Below are 17,198 nucleotides of genomic sequence, written 5' to 3'. Positions count from 1 at the left end.
TGAAATGCAATAGCTCGCTTTTAATAACAGCATACAAAATCTAGAGAAAGCCCCAAGTAGTCCATCCTGTTACGGAGCCCAGCGCAAACCCTTGGAGCATAGAATTAAATCACACAGAGAGCAAGCCCCTCTGATTCCTTGTCTCCCCCCAGAGGATTTCTAAACGCACAGCAGGAACCCCTCAAATATTCCTGGGGACTTCAAACAGAGCATCATAGCAACAGAGACCCAGCACACAGTTAATTCCCAGTGGGCGAGGAAAAACGTTTCTGCTCTTCACAAGGCTCGTGGTTCTGAGAACACGTGTCATCACAGGTGGCAATCCTTCAGGCTGGAACGAGGCCACAGGCAAGCCCGGGGCTGGACGGCCACTCACACACAGCCCAGACCGGCCACATGGAAGCCAATCCCCCTTTGCCCCAGTGAACTGGTCTGAGAAATGGGACCAGCACTCAGGCAAAGGAAGGACGCTCTAGGAAAGCGGAGACGAAACAGCCTGTCTCCCGCCTTGGCCCCCCGAGGACGGAGATCCCACTCTTTTGTCTGGCTCCCAAGCCCTCCCACCCGCCCTCAGTCCACAGGTCACGCCAGCCGAGGCACAGAGCGGGCTGTCCCCACATTGGAGGTGTGTGTGTGTTGGTGGTGCTCTTTGGCTGGAAGCAAAGGCCATTCCGGCGGGATCAGGGCCTGTCTGCTCAACTCCAGGCCTTTCTGGAACTGGGTGTGGGGTGAGGTGTTCGCAGCCCAGGGCAAAACCATCAAACAGCTGTGTTCCTCACCTCCCCATGTAACCCATTTCGAACCAAGTGTAAGCTGGGGAGAACGCGCGTGTCAGGACAGACCCGGCGCTGAAGCTCACCAGCACAGCACTACAAAATCTGAACCCATTTTCCTCAAGGAGGGTGGACAGCACGACACGCTGAGGGCCCCAGCGGGATGGGCTCCGCCTGCTGTCGGAACGTGCGCGTTGGATCGCTGGGTCTGGACACACTGGGTGCCAGCTGCTCCTCTTCTCTCACGGCCTCTGGGCGCCTCGGGTCCTCTCCGGGTGCAGCGGGCTCTCCGGAGATGGGCCGATGGGTGGGTGGACGCAGGGCCGGAGCAGAGCCAGCAGGAGAGGAAGAGGCACTTCAGTTTGGGCTGGTGTTCCTGGAGTCGGCCCTGGCCCTGGGGGGCGAGTGGCCCCGCCTGGCTTCGGCTCCAGCGCTGGGTTGTCACAGAAGACCCCGGTGGCGGTGGACAGGTAGGCACTTGGCAGCACTCCCAGGGCCAGGCAGGGCTGGGGGGCTCCGTGCGGGCTCCGCACACGGCTAGGTCATCAGGATGGGCTTCTGCCGTACTTCCAGGATGTCTAGGGTGGGAGGCGGGACCGGACAAGGAACTTCCCGTGACAGCAGCTCCGCGTATGCAGGAAGCCCACGCTGCCTAACTCCCACCCCTCACAGCCGTGGCAATGCTCTTATCCTCCCCACATTACAGCCGGGAAACGGGCCTGAAGCAGCTGCCCAGCCGGGCCTGACTCGGGAGCCACTGCCTGGCACTGCCGCTGCAGGCGGGCTCAGTGACAGACCCGAGCTTCACCTCACCCACAGGCCTGCAGACACTACAGAGGGGACAGGAAGGCCACCAGAGTGCTACGCAAAGGGGCACTTCGGGGCTGCAGCTTTCCCAGAGGCCCCACGTGCAGTGTGAATGGGGAGACCAAGAACCCCCCACGGAAGCCACGGACAGGCTCCTGACTTAAAATGCTGGGACTCCCATGAACTGGCCTCGGGAACCCAGGCCCAGGAGTCAGGCTGGCTACAAGAAGTGACACTAGTTCCCACATCAACCAACAGTACCTGTTAAGATCCGATGCAGCGGCAAAGTGACGTAGGTTAAGTGTGCATAGAGAAGGAAATTTCCATCTGCTCTGTTCAGCTTCAGCCAGGACCCCACCAGGGAGCGCCCCGTGCCGGACAGGGACCGAGACCGCAGGTTGGTGGCATTGTGCAGATCGGCTGGAGGAGAGACGGCCGGGTCAGAGCCCAGGCCACGGGCCCTGGGGAGAACACCTCCCACTCTGGGAGACTCCTTCACGGTCCAGCTCCACCTCTGCCTGGCACTTATCACCCTGGCCTGCGACACCTGCACCCACTTCCTGCCTATCGGGCCCCAGCCCATCCCTCAGCGCCCGTCCACCGAGCTTTCCCTGAGCCCTCTTCCTCGGGGTTGTCAGCCCCGTGCTACTTCTCTGCTACCATGTGGACAAGGGCCGAGGCTGGGATGACTTATCATCACCGTCTCATGGGTCACCCAGGGAGGCAGGCGGGGCGGCGGTGAGCAGCACTTTCCTATGGGTCTGGAAACGAGCTGCGCTGGGAAAGGCACCTGCCCAAGCTCACGCAAGAGCAGGTCAAAGCCAGGGCTCAGCAGGCCCTCTGCCTCTGGGTCCTGGCGGGCAGGACCATTCAACGCCACAGACCCAGCTCCCCGTCCAGGGCCATCCATGCTGTCAGCGAATCCTTTCCCCGTCATCTGTTCAGCAAACACGCATGGAGTTTCGGCTGTGCCAGGCGCCCAGCTCGGTCCAAAGGATGGTGCCTGAGGCACTTGGGCCTCAGCAGCACGGAACTGACCAGAACCCCCCACCTCTGTCAGCCAGCCCTGCCCTCCGTTCTCTGCATGGACCGCTGAGTGGGAATTTGAACTTGCAAATCTGATCTGTCAATGCTCCTAAGACGAGCATGACTCCCCTCCAGCACAAAGCTCACTGACGGTGGGGACGATACCACGATACCACGCAGAGAGCAGCGAGAAGGCGTAGGTTTGCTGGGAGAGACTGCAGACAGGCCTGGGCTCGGGGAAGCCAGACAGCAGGCAAGCCCTCGGGAGACCCTGAGGGGCACCCCCCCCGGAAGGTTCTAGAGCGAGGGCGAGCTGGCCAAAGACAGCAGGGAGGAGTAGAACTGGCAGAGCCTGAAGTCACAAAACGCACGACTGAACGGGAGCCCATCCCCCTCAGCAAGTCCTTTCTCGCGCCCACTGTATGGCAGTCAGACCACCAACATCGGGAGGTCCAGGCACAGACCATGGGAAGGGGAACGCCCTGAGGCAGGGGTCTGTCCACTCACAGCTCAGTCCCCAACCTTGGAGGGGAATGGCACCCACTCCCTAAGTGTGAGTGAGTGAACGAATGAATGAATGAATGAATGACCCGAGAGGAGACCGGAAGGCCGAGGGGGGCCCTCCAGACTCAGAGGGGCCAGGGTCACCTCCACCGCCGTCCTCCCGGAAGAGCTCCTCGCTGTCGTTGGCTGAATGAGACTTTTTCATCTCGGCGATCCGGTTCCGGGGCACCTTCCTCTTCAGGGACGGGGAGAAGAAGGTAGGCCGGTTGTTCCGCTCCGGGGTTGGGGGGGTGCTGAAGGAGGTCACCTGGAACAAAGAGCCGTAGTGACCAGAGCAGCCCGCCGAACGCCGGGGGTCCCAGAGCCCACTTGTCTCCTGCACTCCAATTATACCTGACATAGGGCTCCGGGAGGGAGCACCTGGCTGGAGGGGGTGCGGGCTGTGCTCACTGACCCGCCCACCCGCCCGCCTCCCTTCTGGGGCCCGGCCATCCTCGGGCTACGCGGGCACTGGCAGAGGGTTTCAGCTCAGAGACCAGCAGAACGGCCCGGCTGCCAGCTCTGCCCTCTTGTGGGCCTCACACACTCGTTAGGGGATTATTTAAATGCAAAGGAAGACTGGCTGCTGACACTGCTCAAGCACCTACCACAGCACATGAACCCGCGGAACCTTCCTGACCAATCCACCAGCCGGGAGCCAGTACCGGCCCCACGGGACAAACGAGGAAATAAAGGCGGGCAGGGACCTTGACTTGTCCAAAGTCCCCAGCAGGATGGTGGCGAAACTGAGACTGCAACCCATGTCTCCCACCTAAAGCTGTGCTCTTCACCTGCATTTCCTCTCTTGGCTACTATGTCCCCATCCCTCTCCCGCCCAGCATTCTTTCACAGACATGCTATGGTTAAGTAGTCTATGCTTCCCTCCCCTCCTCTGCTCTCTTCTAACAACACTGTTCAGATCACCAAACATTCTCCACACCCACGCAGGGCCAGGCGGGCACAGCATTGAGGACAGACAGGCACATGACACTGATTCCTGCCCTCAAGGAGCTCACAGTCTGTTGGGGGCGACACACTCGGAAAGTGACAACCACAGACGGCATGTTGTTGCTGAGACAGAAGAGGGGAAGCACAGGATACAGGGAGCACAGAAGCAAAAGGGACTGACAGCCTGGGAAATCAGGGAAGGCTTCCTGGAGGAGATGCCGCTCAAGCTGGGTCTTGAAGGACGAGTAGGAGTTCGCCAGGTGAAGAAGGGGGGGAAGGGCGTTCCAGGCAGAGGGAACTTGGCCCATCTCCTCCCTCCTCCCCATGCAAACAAGAATCTGAGGAACAAGATGAGCTGGGACCAAGACTTCGGGAGCCCATCAGCCTCCTCGTCACGGCTCCGACATCCACCAAAGTCCCGGCGGCCGCTGGCTCCAGATGGTCCTCCCACAAGTCAGGGAAGATTTTTAAAAGATAAAAAACAAACACCAGAAACCACAATACACACAGAATCTGCATTTGTCATGCACTGGTTACAAATGACCTCTTGGAAAAGAGGGACAAGTGACAGTGAGCACAGAGGTGGCAGGGGCCTGAGCAGTCCCCATGTCAGGCCCTGCCACTGACAGCTGCATGGCCCTGACAAGTCCCTCCCCTTGACTCTAGGGCCTCCCTGCTGCTATGGCCCAGGCACTGGCTCCTTCACCCGCCACAGCCCCCTGGGAGAGTGAGATTGTCACTCCCATTTGATAGATGGGAAAATCAAGGCTCACGGAAGTCTAGTAATGCATCTGTAATCATTCAGCGAACAACTGGCTGGAATGGGCACCTAGGTTTGTCCAGCCCAGAGATCGGCCTGTATCTTCACGAGGATTTCTCATATACATTTTGTCCGAGTCTCAGTGGGCAATTTAGGATCAGAGAGAAGAATTAGGCCCCTTATCTCAGACATGAGCTCAGAAATATAAACAATCTCCATTTCAATGATAAGAGGGGCCCCTGCCTGGAATTCTCGCCCATCTTTGCAAAAAAATAGCATTTCTTGTTTTTGTTCTGCTTATAAAACATATTCATTGCAGAAAATACACAACAACAGCAACAAAAGGTATAAAGAAGGAAAGAAAACCACCCTCTGGCTACGTGGAGACACGCACAGTTAACATCATTTTACAGAATTCAAAGTATGGTAAATACTCTTCCTCATCCCCTCCAATAGCACTAAGGCATCATTTACATTCTGAAGTCACTTCCCAAGTAGGTCACCAGCAAACAGTCTCTACAGAGCTGCTCCTTGGGCAACATTCCTGAGGGCCAAGCCCCATGCTGGGGCCTGAGATGCAGCGGCTCCTTTGAGCCTCCCAGCACTGAAGGGAGCAGGTGTTTTCACCCCATTTCTGGATGAGCAAACTGAGGCTAAGAGAGGAAAAGAGACTTGACCCAGGTCACATAAACAGCAGTGCCTGGTTCCGGCCCATGGTGTCTCGCGCTGAACCCTTCTCCTGCACATGTGCTGAGCAAGCCTGCCTCCCCATCGCGGTGCGCTAACTTACCTGTCCTCTTCCAAGACCCCCGGCTCTGAGCAGCCCCCTCTAGAAGACCCAAGCGGGGCAAAGCAGCCAGTGGGCTGGAGACTTTCTCCTGCCTGGGCCCCACTGGAAGCTCTGGGAATAAAGGGGCCGCTGACCTCTGACTTTGGTTCCCACCCCTAGGGAAGGATGGTGGCCTAGAAAGAGCAGGGCCCCAAGGCTCAGTGCTGTCACAGGAGACAGGTTCCCAGGAATGCTCACACCCCCCACGAGCCGCTGGGGGCACTCCCAGCAGCGCAGACCACACCACACAACACCTGGTAACCACGTGGGCAGGGCAAAGAGCGAGCTGGGGCTGATCCTCACAGGGCAGGCAGGGAGGCCAGGTCACCATTGACCCATCTCACTCACCAGGGGAGGCCTGTCATGGCCCACGAGAGCCCAGTGGGTCCCGAGGCAGGCCACCAGGACACAGTAGGCTCAGCCTGGCTGCAGTGGCAGCTCAGGGAAGCAGAAAGAACTCTGGCCCAGGCACTAACCTGCTGTGTGACCCTGGGCAAGTGATCTGCCCTCTCTGAACTTCGGCCTCCCCACCTGAGAGATGGGCTGACGACACCTACCTCACTGGGGGCTGTAAGGACCAGGGAGATGGAGGGAAGCAGACGGGGGACAGGAGGCCCCTCCCGAGCTGTGCAGCCCTTACCTGCTCCTGTGTGGGCGACGCAGGGCTGGAGTCCTCTTCGGTCCCACAGGGGGACGTGTCACCAGTGGACACACGGCTGACCGCCATCTCGGCATGGCCCTTGCCCTGCGGCCCCTTCATGCGCACAAACTCCATGTTGTTGAACTTATAGAAGCCAAACGACATCTTCTGTGCCATGCGGGCGGCCACGCTCACCTGCGGGAAATCGGGAGATGGCCTGAGCCAGGCTGGTGGGGACGACCCCTCCACGGGGACACGAGCAGCCAGGACGACCACCCCTCAAACAGCAGTCCCTCAGGGCTGCCCACTCCCTCGCCCAGCAGGCAGAGCAGTGCTGGGACGCTTGGGGTCCCCGGCTGACGCTCCCCTCACTACGCTATGACCCACGCCCACAGCAGGCCCAGGGCCAGGCTGGGAAAGAGGCCCCACCCCGCGGGCCCCGAGACCACCTCCCATTCCTCCTGTCCCGGGTTCTGAGGGAGGCGAGTCCCGGATGGCGGCTGGCTCAGGAGAGCGGCTGACGATCTGTTCCTCTCCCCTCAAGTCAGTCAGTCGGGGCCCCGGGAGTGTTCTCATGAGGGGGCTGGGGGGGCGGGCCCGAGTGGCTTGAGCAGAGCCATGAACCACGCAACACTAAGCAGCCCCCAAACCACATCTGGGGCTGGCCTGCGGTGCTGAGAAGGCAGCTACAGCACAGCGCTGGGCAGGGACAGACAAGACGGGGGCAGTGGGGGGCCCCCCTTGTACGCACTCGGTTGTCATACACCTTCTTGAGTGCCTCGTAGCGGATGGAGCCCTGAAAGATGACCCCTTGGAAAGTGTTCGTTTTGTCACTGGCCACCAGCTCCACACAGACCATCTCTCCTTCCCCCACGGTCATGTCACCAAACACCTGGATAAGCACAGGTGGAGATGGGGACATCAACTGTGAGCTGCCACCACCCGACCACAGCCCAGCCCAGCCCGCACCATCCCACCCCCACGTGCCCAGGGCTGCCCGAGAGGACTGCTTGGAAAACACTCATTTCGCAGGTGACAACACTGAGCCTGAGATGTAAGATATCTGCCCAAGGCCCCCCAACTCTTCCACCCTCTGCTGAGCCCAGCACAGGAACCGTCTAACTTCGGGGCAGAGGTGGTGTCTAACAGTGGGCGTTGATGACAGAGCCTCTGGGACCAGAAGAGGACGGAGCCCCCAGCTGGCCATTAGGAGGGCTGCCCCTCACACTTCCTCATGCTAAGGAGTTAGGCAGTTTACAAGGACCATCTGGCCCACATTCTAAGGTCTCCTGCACGCTGGCTGTGGGTGCCCAGCCCTGCCGACCCCACCCCTACCCTGAGCTTCACAGCTTGTGTGCAGGTGCAGGCCCAGGGGTGCTGACAGAGTAACCACCTGCCCAAGTCACTGCTCCCAGGGGCTGGCGTACAGACCAAGCTTCGCGGTCACACAGGTTGTCTCTGCTCTGCCATGAACAAGTCTGGAGGGGGCACCTAGCCCCCTGAGCCTAAAGTGCTTCGAGATACCATCAAATCCAGGAGACCCTGGAAACCACGCTCCCTTCCTCTCAAGGTCCTGACCCCCTCTGGACGAGTGCCGGCACCACCACCGGGGCCTAACAGAGGGGAGTGGGACGAGGCCGGCTTCTTCCCAGCACCCTGGGTTTCCTGAGGTGAGTCACCTCTGCCTCGGGTCCATTTTCCCAACCTTAAAACAAAGGCGTGGCCCAGGTACCTTGCAAGCCCCACCCCCCTGGCGTGCTAGGAACCTTCGCAGGCGCATCATGACGGCGCTTATGAGAGTTTAATGGCAATAAGGATGACTCCTCCTGGCCAGGCAGCACTTTTTGTAGGAGTTTACGATGCATTCTCCATTCCCGTGCCCGTCTGATCCCCGACCCTGACAGGTCACGCCGCTCATTTTACAGATGAGGAAACTGAGGCTCAGAGCTAGGGGAGCGTGCTTGCTCCACGTTCAGGAGCAGGAAGAGTGGGAGCCACGGTGTTAGGGGTCCAGACCAACCCCGCTGCCAGCCACCTCCCTCCTATATGCAAGGGCGTGAGGCCCGAGGGAGAGAAGCTTCCGGCATTCCCCGAGGAGGGGACCCGAAGGGGACGCGCTCACCTCCTCGAAGCTGTCAATCATGAAGAAGATGTTGGGGTAGCTGATCTTGGACTCCTCCCCTTTGCTGTCCATGGGGTGTTTACTGGGGGACGCAAACACTTGCTGAAAGAGGGGAGATTTAAGGACAGAGTGAGGCCCCCCCGCCCTGCACCCAGTCCCAGAGCCACTCAGCTGAGTGGAACGTGTTGTCCAAGGAGCAGGTCACAGCGCTCAGGCTGCTGAGTCAGGCCGAAGCCAGAAGGAACCGCTAGAACGAGCTGCTTGGGGATGAGCTGGTCTGTGCTCTGTGCACGGGACACAGGACCCCGGGCGCCGAATGCATTTCCAGAGTCAGACCCTCACCTCGGGGGCAGGGAGGTGAGCGGGGCACTTGTTTCCTCAAGACAAACACTGCAGCCAGAGGGCGACCATTTCTGGGCCGAGCTGGCGGCCAGGAGGCCTGGGGGCTCTGAGTCCCATGGCTCACCTGGGATTTCTTCTTGTGGATGTGGATGTCCCCCCCATCAGCACGTGTGCACACGGCACATGTCACCATGTAGTCCAGCTGGAAGAGAGCACAGGACAGGGTGTCCCTCGGGGCCCTCCGTCAGCCCTCCCCTGGAGCCCTGCCCCCACCGCACCCCCATACCTTCTGCAGGATGAGATTCAGGCAGACGCTCTCCTCCCAGTCAATGTCAGGGTCTCCGAGGCCGGGCAGCTTCTTGGAGTCCCGCCGGTACACCTCCACCTCCACCTGGGGCTCAGACTCAGCCAGCTGCCAGGCACAGGGCAGGGGTGAGCCAGCCCCACTGTGGCACCTGGCACTCTTCTCCCTGACCACTGCACTGGGCAGCTGTTAACAGACGTGATTCCAGCCTTGTCCCTCCATCTCCAGCTAGTCACACCAGAGTAAATCCAGAGCTGAGCCTCAGGTTGTCCCTGGGGCCCTGCAGCAGGGAGGTGGGATGCCAGCGTCCTGTCCTACCCGCACTGCTGCTCCCCACCCCACCAACAGGAGGCCAGTCTACTCGTCCATCCTCCCCCGCAGCACCGCCAGCTAGCGCAGGAAGCCAGAGGGTTGCTATGGCGACTGGGTACCAGCTTGGCTGGCTGCAGGATGGGAAGGGGGCGGGAAGCAGCCTGGGCTTGCCGCAGAGGACCCGCAGTGCGCAGGCGCCGCAGAGGATCTGCAGTGCGCAGGCGCAGGCGCTGGAGAGGGGGCCCACACCGCAACTGCCAAGGGCTTTCCTTTCTTTCTGTTCTTTTGAATCGTGGGGGGCAGGAAGCTGCCTGGGAAGCTGCCATTGGATTTCCCCACTTCCCCTCTGGGCCCGCCCTGCACCCCCAAGGCCCATGGGGTCTCCTGGAATCACGGCCCACCCCGTCCTCCAAGCACTGCAGACAGACAGCACACGGCCCACCCTGGCAGGCACTGTCATGTGTGTGCCTGGCACCGCCTCCTGCTCCACACGTGCCCCTCCACACAGAACGTCGTCATACCACTGTTGGCCCCTCTCTGTCTGACAACACTCCAGCCACATGTCACCTCCTCCTCTTTGTGGGCCCCCACCTGCCCCCCCATTCTTCCCACCATCACAGCACCAACTGAGTTGTGTGTCACTGGCTACGCTTGTGATTGACCTAACAGCCTGGGGCTCCCCGAGGACAGGGCCAGCTCAGGGTCATTTCTGTGCTCCCAGTGCTGGGAGAGGGGCATCTGCACGGGGCTAGCTCACTGTGGGTGTTCAGTGGAACATTCTAGCACATCAATAGCTGAATTGCCACGTGCTCCCACGGACTCATGCCCCCTCACTGACCTCAACACCCCCCAGTTCTCAGGAGAGTTTGCACACGGCCCCACACCATCCTGCTCCAAATTCCTCAGTCCTGGACCCAAGGGACCTCTCGTGCCCCAGGTAAGAGCAGTATCTGCCTGTTCCTTTCACCTCCCCACCTGGCCTCTCGGGGGAGACGCAGACCTGACCTCTCCTGTGTCCTGCCTGCCCTCCTGGAGAATTCTAGGCCCAGCTGGGCTAAGAAAACCTTTCCTGACCAGAGCTGGGGCCTCTCCTGGGCCTGAATCCCAGGGGCAGCTGAGAGCGTCTCAGATACACCCCGTTATTATTGGAGCCTCTGCTCACACAGACCGCCTTTGGGAAAAGACTGAGATACTGCAAACAAAACTTGTCTACAATTTAAACTCTTGCAATCCAGAGGGGTGAGGCCCTTCCCCCACCCTCGCAGCCAGTCGCTCATGGTCTCCCACTGCGCCTTCCAGTGTCAGCCCAGCTCAGGGCCCTGTCCTAGGCCCCTTCTACTGTCATTCCTCCACTTCCCACGCGCTCTGGGGGCTCCAGGGTCCCTGTGCTAAGGGTCCCAAATCTCCACCTCTGCCCCTGACCTCTGCTGACCTTTCGACAGGCAATCCACTGCCTGGAAGACATCGCTATCTGGATGTCTCACAGGCAACCCATCCAACACTCATCTCCCCTTCTCTGGGTCCCCTGCTATGATGGGCACCATGGTGACCCTGGGCCCAACTCGGAGACCTGGCTGTCAGGCCGAGTCTTCCCTCTGCCCCCATCCCCCACCCCCGCTCCGTCGCCTGAAGCCCTGCTGGGTAAGCCCCTTTCCTTGGTGCTACCTGCCCTCTCCCCAGTCCCCTGCCCCTCCCGGGTCCCCTGCCCTCTCCTTGGTCCAAGACACCAGCAGCGGCCTCCTGAGCAGCCTCCTGGCTTCGCCCTAACCCGCCCCAGTCCCCCTACCCACAGCACGGGAGCTTGCTCAATGGAACTCTGACCACGTCCCTTCCTCAGTTTATCGGGTCCAGCGGTTTCCCAGGGCTTTGGAGACAACACCCAAACCCTGGGCGTGACTTTGGCGCCCACCCTGATCTGGTGCTGCCTACTTTGCTTCCTGGGTCCTCACCTTTCTATACGGCAGCCACGCAGAACCACAAGCGACCACCTGAATGCGGGGGAACTCTACACATGTCCGGCCCACCGTGGGCCATCACGCCCCCTGCTGAGGAGCAGTTTCCCCTTCCTGTCAGACTCTTCTCACCCACGTGGCTCTGCTGACCACTCCCACTCCTCTGTTCATATAGTTATCACACAGCGTTGGCTCACAGTGATGGCCCACTGGTCCCAGTGACAACACAGTCACACAGCCGGCTGCTGCAGACACCAGATGACCACGGGGGACCCAGGCACACCCCTGGGTCTTCCTCATGTCACGCAGCCCAGCCAGATCAGCTGTATGGCCACCGGCACGCAGGAGGCCAGCATGGCAGGAAGTCACGTGTCTCCTTCGCAGCAGGCCTGTCTGTTTGCAGAAAACCTATTCTGCACGTGTCAGGCTCAGAGAGCCGCCACATGGCAGGGAAAGCTCAGGCGCCTGACGTATCCCCACAGCCAAGAAGCTGCACCCCAGGGATCCAGGCAAGGGACTCGGAGCCGGGCAGACTGCAAGTTCCAGGGCTGCCTCCGTGGCCCTCCCATTGTTTGTATTAAAAGGAAAACCATGCATTCCCATGTTTGGTACACAGGTTGCTTAAACACTTTATAAACTACTAAAGCTTCTGGAAAACAGAGGAGACATGCAAAGTTTGTGTCATGAATTCTTCTACACACTTAAATTTAGTGGATGACACCTTAGAGGAGCCACTCCACCTCTGAGCGCTCAGTTTCCTCATCTATAAAAAGGGGATAATTCCATCTGCCCCGCTGAGTTGTGGAGAGGACACAGCGAGATCGAGAAGTAGAGAGCTCAGTGCTCTGTCTGGTCCGTGGTCTGGGATCAGTGATGGGTCAGCATCACCGTCATCACCAAGCCAAGTCGCCCTGCCCATGGGAGGGTCCTGGACTCGGGGTCAAAGCTTTGCCCTGCCACTTATTTACTAAGTATGAGAGGCCGGCCCAATCACCTGGCCTTCAGTTTCCTCAAAGGTACAATAGTGACAGCAGTCACTGCCTTTCAGGGTCATGGTGAACGTTAACGACAATGTACACACACGGCCAGCACACCCCACCATCGGCTAGCACGTGTGACCATCTCCACACGGTTCCGGGCTGCTAGTAGGTGCTTAATAAACCTCATTTCCCCCTTTTGACACGCATGGGGACGCAAAGAAGGCCACCTCGCCTGCCAAGAGCAGACACCATAGGGATGCTTGGCTGGGCCAGGGCAGGCACTCACCTTCCTCCCGTCGGCGCTGCTCTCACTGCCCGCGAACGCCAGCTTCCGGCGCACGTAGAACAGCATGTCATCCTGCCGCGGCGCCCATTTCTCCATGAAGTAGGTGGAGAACATCCAGGTCCAGAAGACGATGCGGTCATCCTTGAAGCACCCTGCAGAGGGAGGCCAGCGGGGAGTGAGAAAGGACGGGTCAACCTGGCCCACGCCATGCGACCTTGGCCACGCCTCGTCCCCCTCCACACCCATCCCGTCTCCAGCCTGCATTTCCGGTCGGAAACATGCCGGGCTCTGTGCTGCCCAGAGCCCTCTGCTCCCTCACAGCCCCCACCACGGGGCAGAGAGAGGATCAAGGGCCCCTCCCAGGAGGCCCCGCTCCCCACCCAGCGCAGCCGAGAGTCCCAGCGCCCAGCCCCACAGCCCAGCGACTCCAGCTGAGGATGAATCAGCAGCTTTGGTGAAAGGGAAAGACCTAATGAGAGGGAACGTCACAGGGCTGTGTGGGCTGGAGCGGGGGCAGGGCTTTGGAGGGGGGATCGCCAGGCAGGCACCACCCGCAGCCAACACTCCCCACCTCCACCCTAGGCTGCGGCAATCCTCACGGAGAATCCCACTTAAAGGAACAGCCGTCCCTTTGCCAACCAGTCTCAGCTGCAGGTAGAAAGCAGGGAAGACACGCACAGCCCCCCTCATCTCTGCGCTGCGGGGCCTCTCAGCCCCCCTCACCCCTGCATCGTGGGGCCTCTTAGCCCCCCTCACCCCTGTGCTGCGAGGCCTCTCAGCCCCCCTCACCCCTGTGCTGTGGGGCCTCTCAGCCCCCCTCACCCCTGTGCTGTGGGGCCTCTCAGCCCCCCTCACCCCTGCATCGTGGGGCCTCTCAGCCCCCCTCACCCCTGTGCTGCGAGGCCTCTCAGCACACCAGTTTTACTGTTGCTTGATATTCGTGGGGGCTTTGCTCTTTACAACAAATCATATTTCTTTACGATAAATAAGTCTTTATCATAATATTTCCCACACAAGGAGAAAAAGTCCCCAGGCTCTGGGGGCAAAGACCTGGGTTTCTGCTTCAGCTTGGCCACCTGCTCTGTGACAGGGCAAGCAGCCTGGCCTCTCTGATCCCCAGGTTCCTTGTGGTGAATGTGGATTGACGGAGACCATGGGCTCGAAGACCCCTTGTCTGGCACAGCGGGATCAAAGAGCTGGCTTCCTCCTGTTCTAGACAGATCCAAGGGAATTTCAAGATACACTACAGAGCCACTTCTTATAAACTCCGAATATTAAATGGTTACTGGTTTCTTTCTCTCTCCCCCAGAAGAAACTTTACCTCTGTGACCAAGTGCTCGCACTTCAGTGCGGGAAGGACCCGACCAAAATCCCTACAGTTAGAGACAGGAAACCAAGGGCCAGTGGCTGCCGGACCCTCCCTCATCCTCACAGGCAGTTCCGTGGCCTGACAAGGATTGGCCAGGTCCCCGGACCCCCAGCCCGAGCTCCCTCCCCCTGGGGTCAGCAGCCACCAGGCTCTGGAAGACGGAGTCACATGCAACACCACTGACCAAAGAACCAGGGCTCCACACCAGCTCCTGACCTCTGCCTTCCGCCCTCTGCCAGGCTGCAGGGTGACCTGTGGCCCACCCATTCCCACACGTGCGTTCTAACTCATGGCACAGGCCCTACCATGAGGGGGGAACAGGCATTTAAGACAGAGACCTGCCAGAACACTGCTGCAAGGGGCTGTGGGTATCACACCAAGAGACACTGATTGGACGGACGACAGAGACCACCTCCACACCCAGGACACTCAAAGTTTAAAAGCAAGAAAGAGACATCACAAAGGTCAAGAGCTGCTCTCCTGAAAATCAGAGCCCCACTCGTGCCCAAGAGAAGCATAACTGAAAAGGAACACAAAACCAGGGGAGGGAAATCACAACAAATGCATGACATCTGTAACGCAGAGTTCACATCATAGCAAGTTATGAAAAAAATGTGTAAGACCCCACTAGACAAACGAGTACAAATACCAAAACAGGTAACAGATTAAAAGGGAAACAGAACCGGTGAGCCAAAACGTGGGAAAAGACTGATTTCCCAGGTAATCAAAATTTCTTATTGAAAGAACAAGTTTTCATTTTAAGAGGGAACAATTTTGTATTTAAGCAAATACCACTTAGGAAAACTGGCAGATTCTTATAAGTCAAACATATATTTACCATAATTCAGCCACTCCTCAGAGAAGGTACTTACCCAAGAGAAACGAAGCACGTGTCTACACAAACACTCAGGCAAAAAATGTTCATTGAAGCTTTATTCATATTAGCTCCAAATTGGAAACCAGGAGAATGAACACACGAAATGTGATAACAGCCATTCAATGGGCTGCTACCGGCAATAAAAACAAACCACTGGCCACACAGCATTATGGGTAAATCTCAAAATCGTCATGCTGAGCGAGAGAGGTCAGACATAAGCCTATATACTGTACGATCACGTTCAAATGACATTTCAGAAAAGGCAAAACTACGGTGACAAAAGGCAGACTGGTGGCTGCCCCAAAACATTGTTTCTTGATTGTGGTGGTGGTTTTATGGGTGCATAAAGCCATCAAAACTCATCAGATTGTTCACTTTACATGGGCGCAGTTTACTTTCCATGAATTAGACTCCAAGAAAGTTGATAAAAAGTTATGAAGCTGGCAAGGTGCACTGAGCTGGGAACTCTTGTACATTGCTAGAGAACAAAACTCACTAAACTCTTTGTGAAAAACCAATGAGCATTTTCCCATTCCCATGACTCTGCCTTCTGGAAGAGAATAAAAATACAGACGTAAAGCCTATGCACAAAGATATTTCCTATGTTATTAACGACAGCAAATAATACAGCAATAATCACAATAAGGCAGGAGAAAAATACCACTCTGTGGTTACTGACATTTAATTGAGGTATGTTACGCTACACGCATAAACCAAATCATCAACCTTTTCAGGGAATGCCTATGAAGGGAAGGAGCTACATGGAAATGTGTCTAATATAATGTTCTGTGAACCAGGACCTCAAGCTGGGCACACAGAGTCCAAGTACGTCAGGCACTTGGAAACACTCAAAATAAATACACCAGAATGACAGGAGTTGCTAAACCTAACGGGATATTTTTTCTTTCTTCTTTATTTACTTTTAGCTATTTTTAATAGTAAGATTACACTACCTTTTCCCACGAACGTATGACTTTTGATGAATGTCATAAGGCTCATCAAAGAAAGACAGAGAAAGTGGGGAGAAGGGAATCCCTGTCTTCACAGGGAGGTTAGGAGGGAGGGAGACCTCAGAGTCCAAGTCCAAAAGCCAGGAAGGGTCAAGACCAAGTGGATTCTGACTCCTGGAGGCACAGCAGTGTTAGGATTTGCAGTGAAACACACCTGAGGCCAGGTCCTGACTCTACTCCTCCCTAGCCAGCCAGGTGGCCAATTCAATGAGCCTCTATGAATCTCAGTGACCCCACCTGTCAGATGGGTCTAACCGACCACCTTTCACCATCAGTGATGAGGACCGGGGCAGAGTCCAGCCAACAGGAAAAACTGTTGCTGTAAAGTCCCTTCCACCTGTGGGTTCATTGGGACCCTCTGCACAGCTGCGTTGCATGTCTCTGTCATCAGTGTGGCTTGATCTGATGAGGTCACTGGATCCCAAACCTTCCAGTGTCCCTGGACCACGTGATACCGTAACTGCATGTGAATAAACACACGAGGGATAACAGGACCTTTGGGGAATCTCCCACAGGCGAACCCCTCCTCCTGGCATCATTCCCAAGGCCTGCCCAGCAAGAAATCCCCTGGGTGATAAGCCCTGGGAGCTGCCACTCAACAGAGTCCCCTAACCTCCAGAACTCTCTCAGTCCCTGTCTGCCTGACATCTGGCTTCCAGGGGTGCAGGGTTTCTCGCCCCTGAATCCAGTGCCTTGAATTCCATTGGGGGAGAGATGCAGTCCCCTGACGCTGAGCGATCACATGGGTAGCACCACGGACAGCGCCGTGCCTGAGGGCGGGCCTTCCCCGCTGGGCGGGGGTCCAGCGGCAGCAGGAGTGATTCCCCACCTTCTCATTCCTCCTCCTTCTGTTCTGTAAAGTAGCCACAGACACCGAATTAACTAGCAAATCCCAAACCAGTTCTCCTAGGGGAAATACAGGGCGAGGTTCCTGCAAGCCTCTGGCCACAGTATTTTTGTCTACCCATCAATATGTAACCTTGTTTTGTATGTTTCTGTTTAAAGACACCTTAATGTATCCTTGACTCGTTAACAATGAACTGCAGGCCAACAGCACGGCATCTTGTGCCTGAACGACACTCATCCGGCGCCTATTTTCTCCATGAGGCCCATCGCCTGCCTGGGCCTAGACAGCCCCTCAGCACAAAGCACGGGGCCGTTTGAAACAGCAAAGTCCCTGACACAAAGCACAGAAATGCAAAGCACCTGGCACTAAGCAGACGCGAAAGACACTCGTTACAGACATTTGAAACATGGAAGCAGAGTGTCACCCCTTGTGCCACCTCAGCTGGAAACCTGCACATTGGGTGACAGATTT

At 57.6% G+C, this 17,198-nt stretch overlaps 1 protein-coding gene across 3 annotated transcripts in view; it reads right to left on the bottom strand.

Moving 5' to 3' along the window:
- The window catches only part of KIAA0930 (KIAA0930 ortholog), a 36,155-nt gene continuing 18,957 nt past the window's right edge, over positions 1 to 17,198 (bottom strand). For 2 of the 3 annotated variants that reach the window (XM_074326539.2, XM_074326541.2), the window contains exons 2-10: positions 12,625 to 12,776; positions 9,077 to 9,202; positions 8,915 to 8,992; positions 8,449 to 8,550; positions 7,078 to 7,218; positions 6,327 to 6,521; positions 3,255 to 3,417; positions 1,842 to 2,000; positions 1 to 1,351 (exon numbers count right to left, since the gene is read on the bottom strand). In XM_074326539.2, the coding sequence (XP_074182640.1) occupies positions 1,311 to 1,351; positions 1,842 to 2,000; positions 3,255 to 3,417; positions 6,327 to 6,521; positions 7,078 to 7,218; positions 8,449 to 8,550; positions 8,915 to 8,992; positions 9,077 to 9,202; positions 12,625 to 12,776 (1,157 nt within the window). In that variant the 3' untranslated portion in view covers positions 1 to 1,310. Of the gene's footprint in view, positions 1,352 to 1,841; positions 2,001 to 3,254; positions 3,418 to 6,326; positions 6,522 to 7,077; positions 7,219 to 8,448; positions 8,551 to 8,914; positions 8,993 to 9,076; positions 9,203 to 12,624; positions 12,777 to 13,004; positions 13,330 to 17,198 lie in introns of those variants that run through there. The other variant, XM_074326538.2, reaches the window with a different exon arrangement.

This window comes from Rhinolophus sinicus, chromosome 1 (genome assembly GCF_057876585.1).
Source record: "Rhinolophus sinicus isolate RSI-liver-muscle chromosome 1, RSI-T2T, whole genome shotgun sequence".
In the NCBI taxonomy this organism is placed as follows: Eukaryota; Metazoa; Chordata; class Mammalia; order Chiroptera; family Rhinolophidae; genus Rhinolophus; species Rhinolophus sinicus.
The sequence above is the reverse complement of the archived record's forward strand: the minus strand, read 5'-3'. Positions and strand labels throughout refer to the sequence as shown.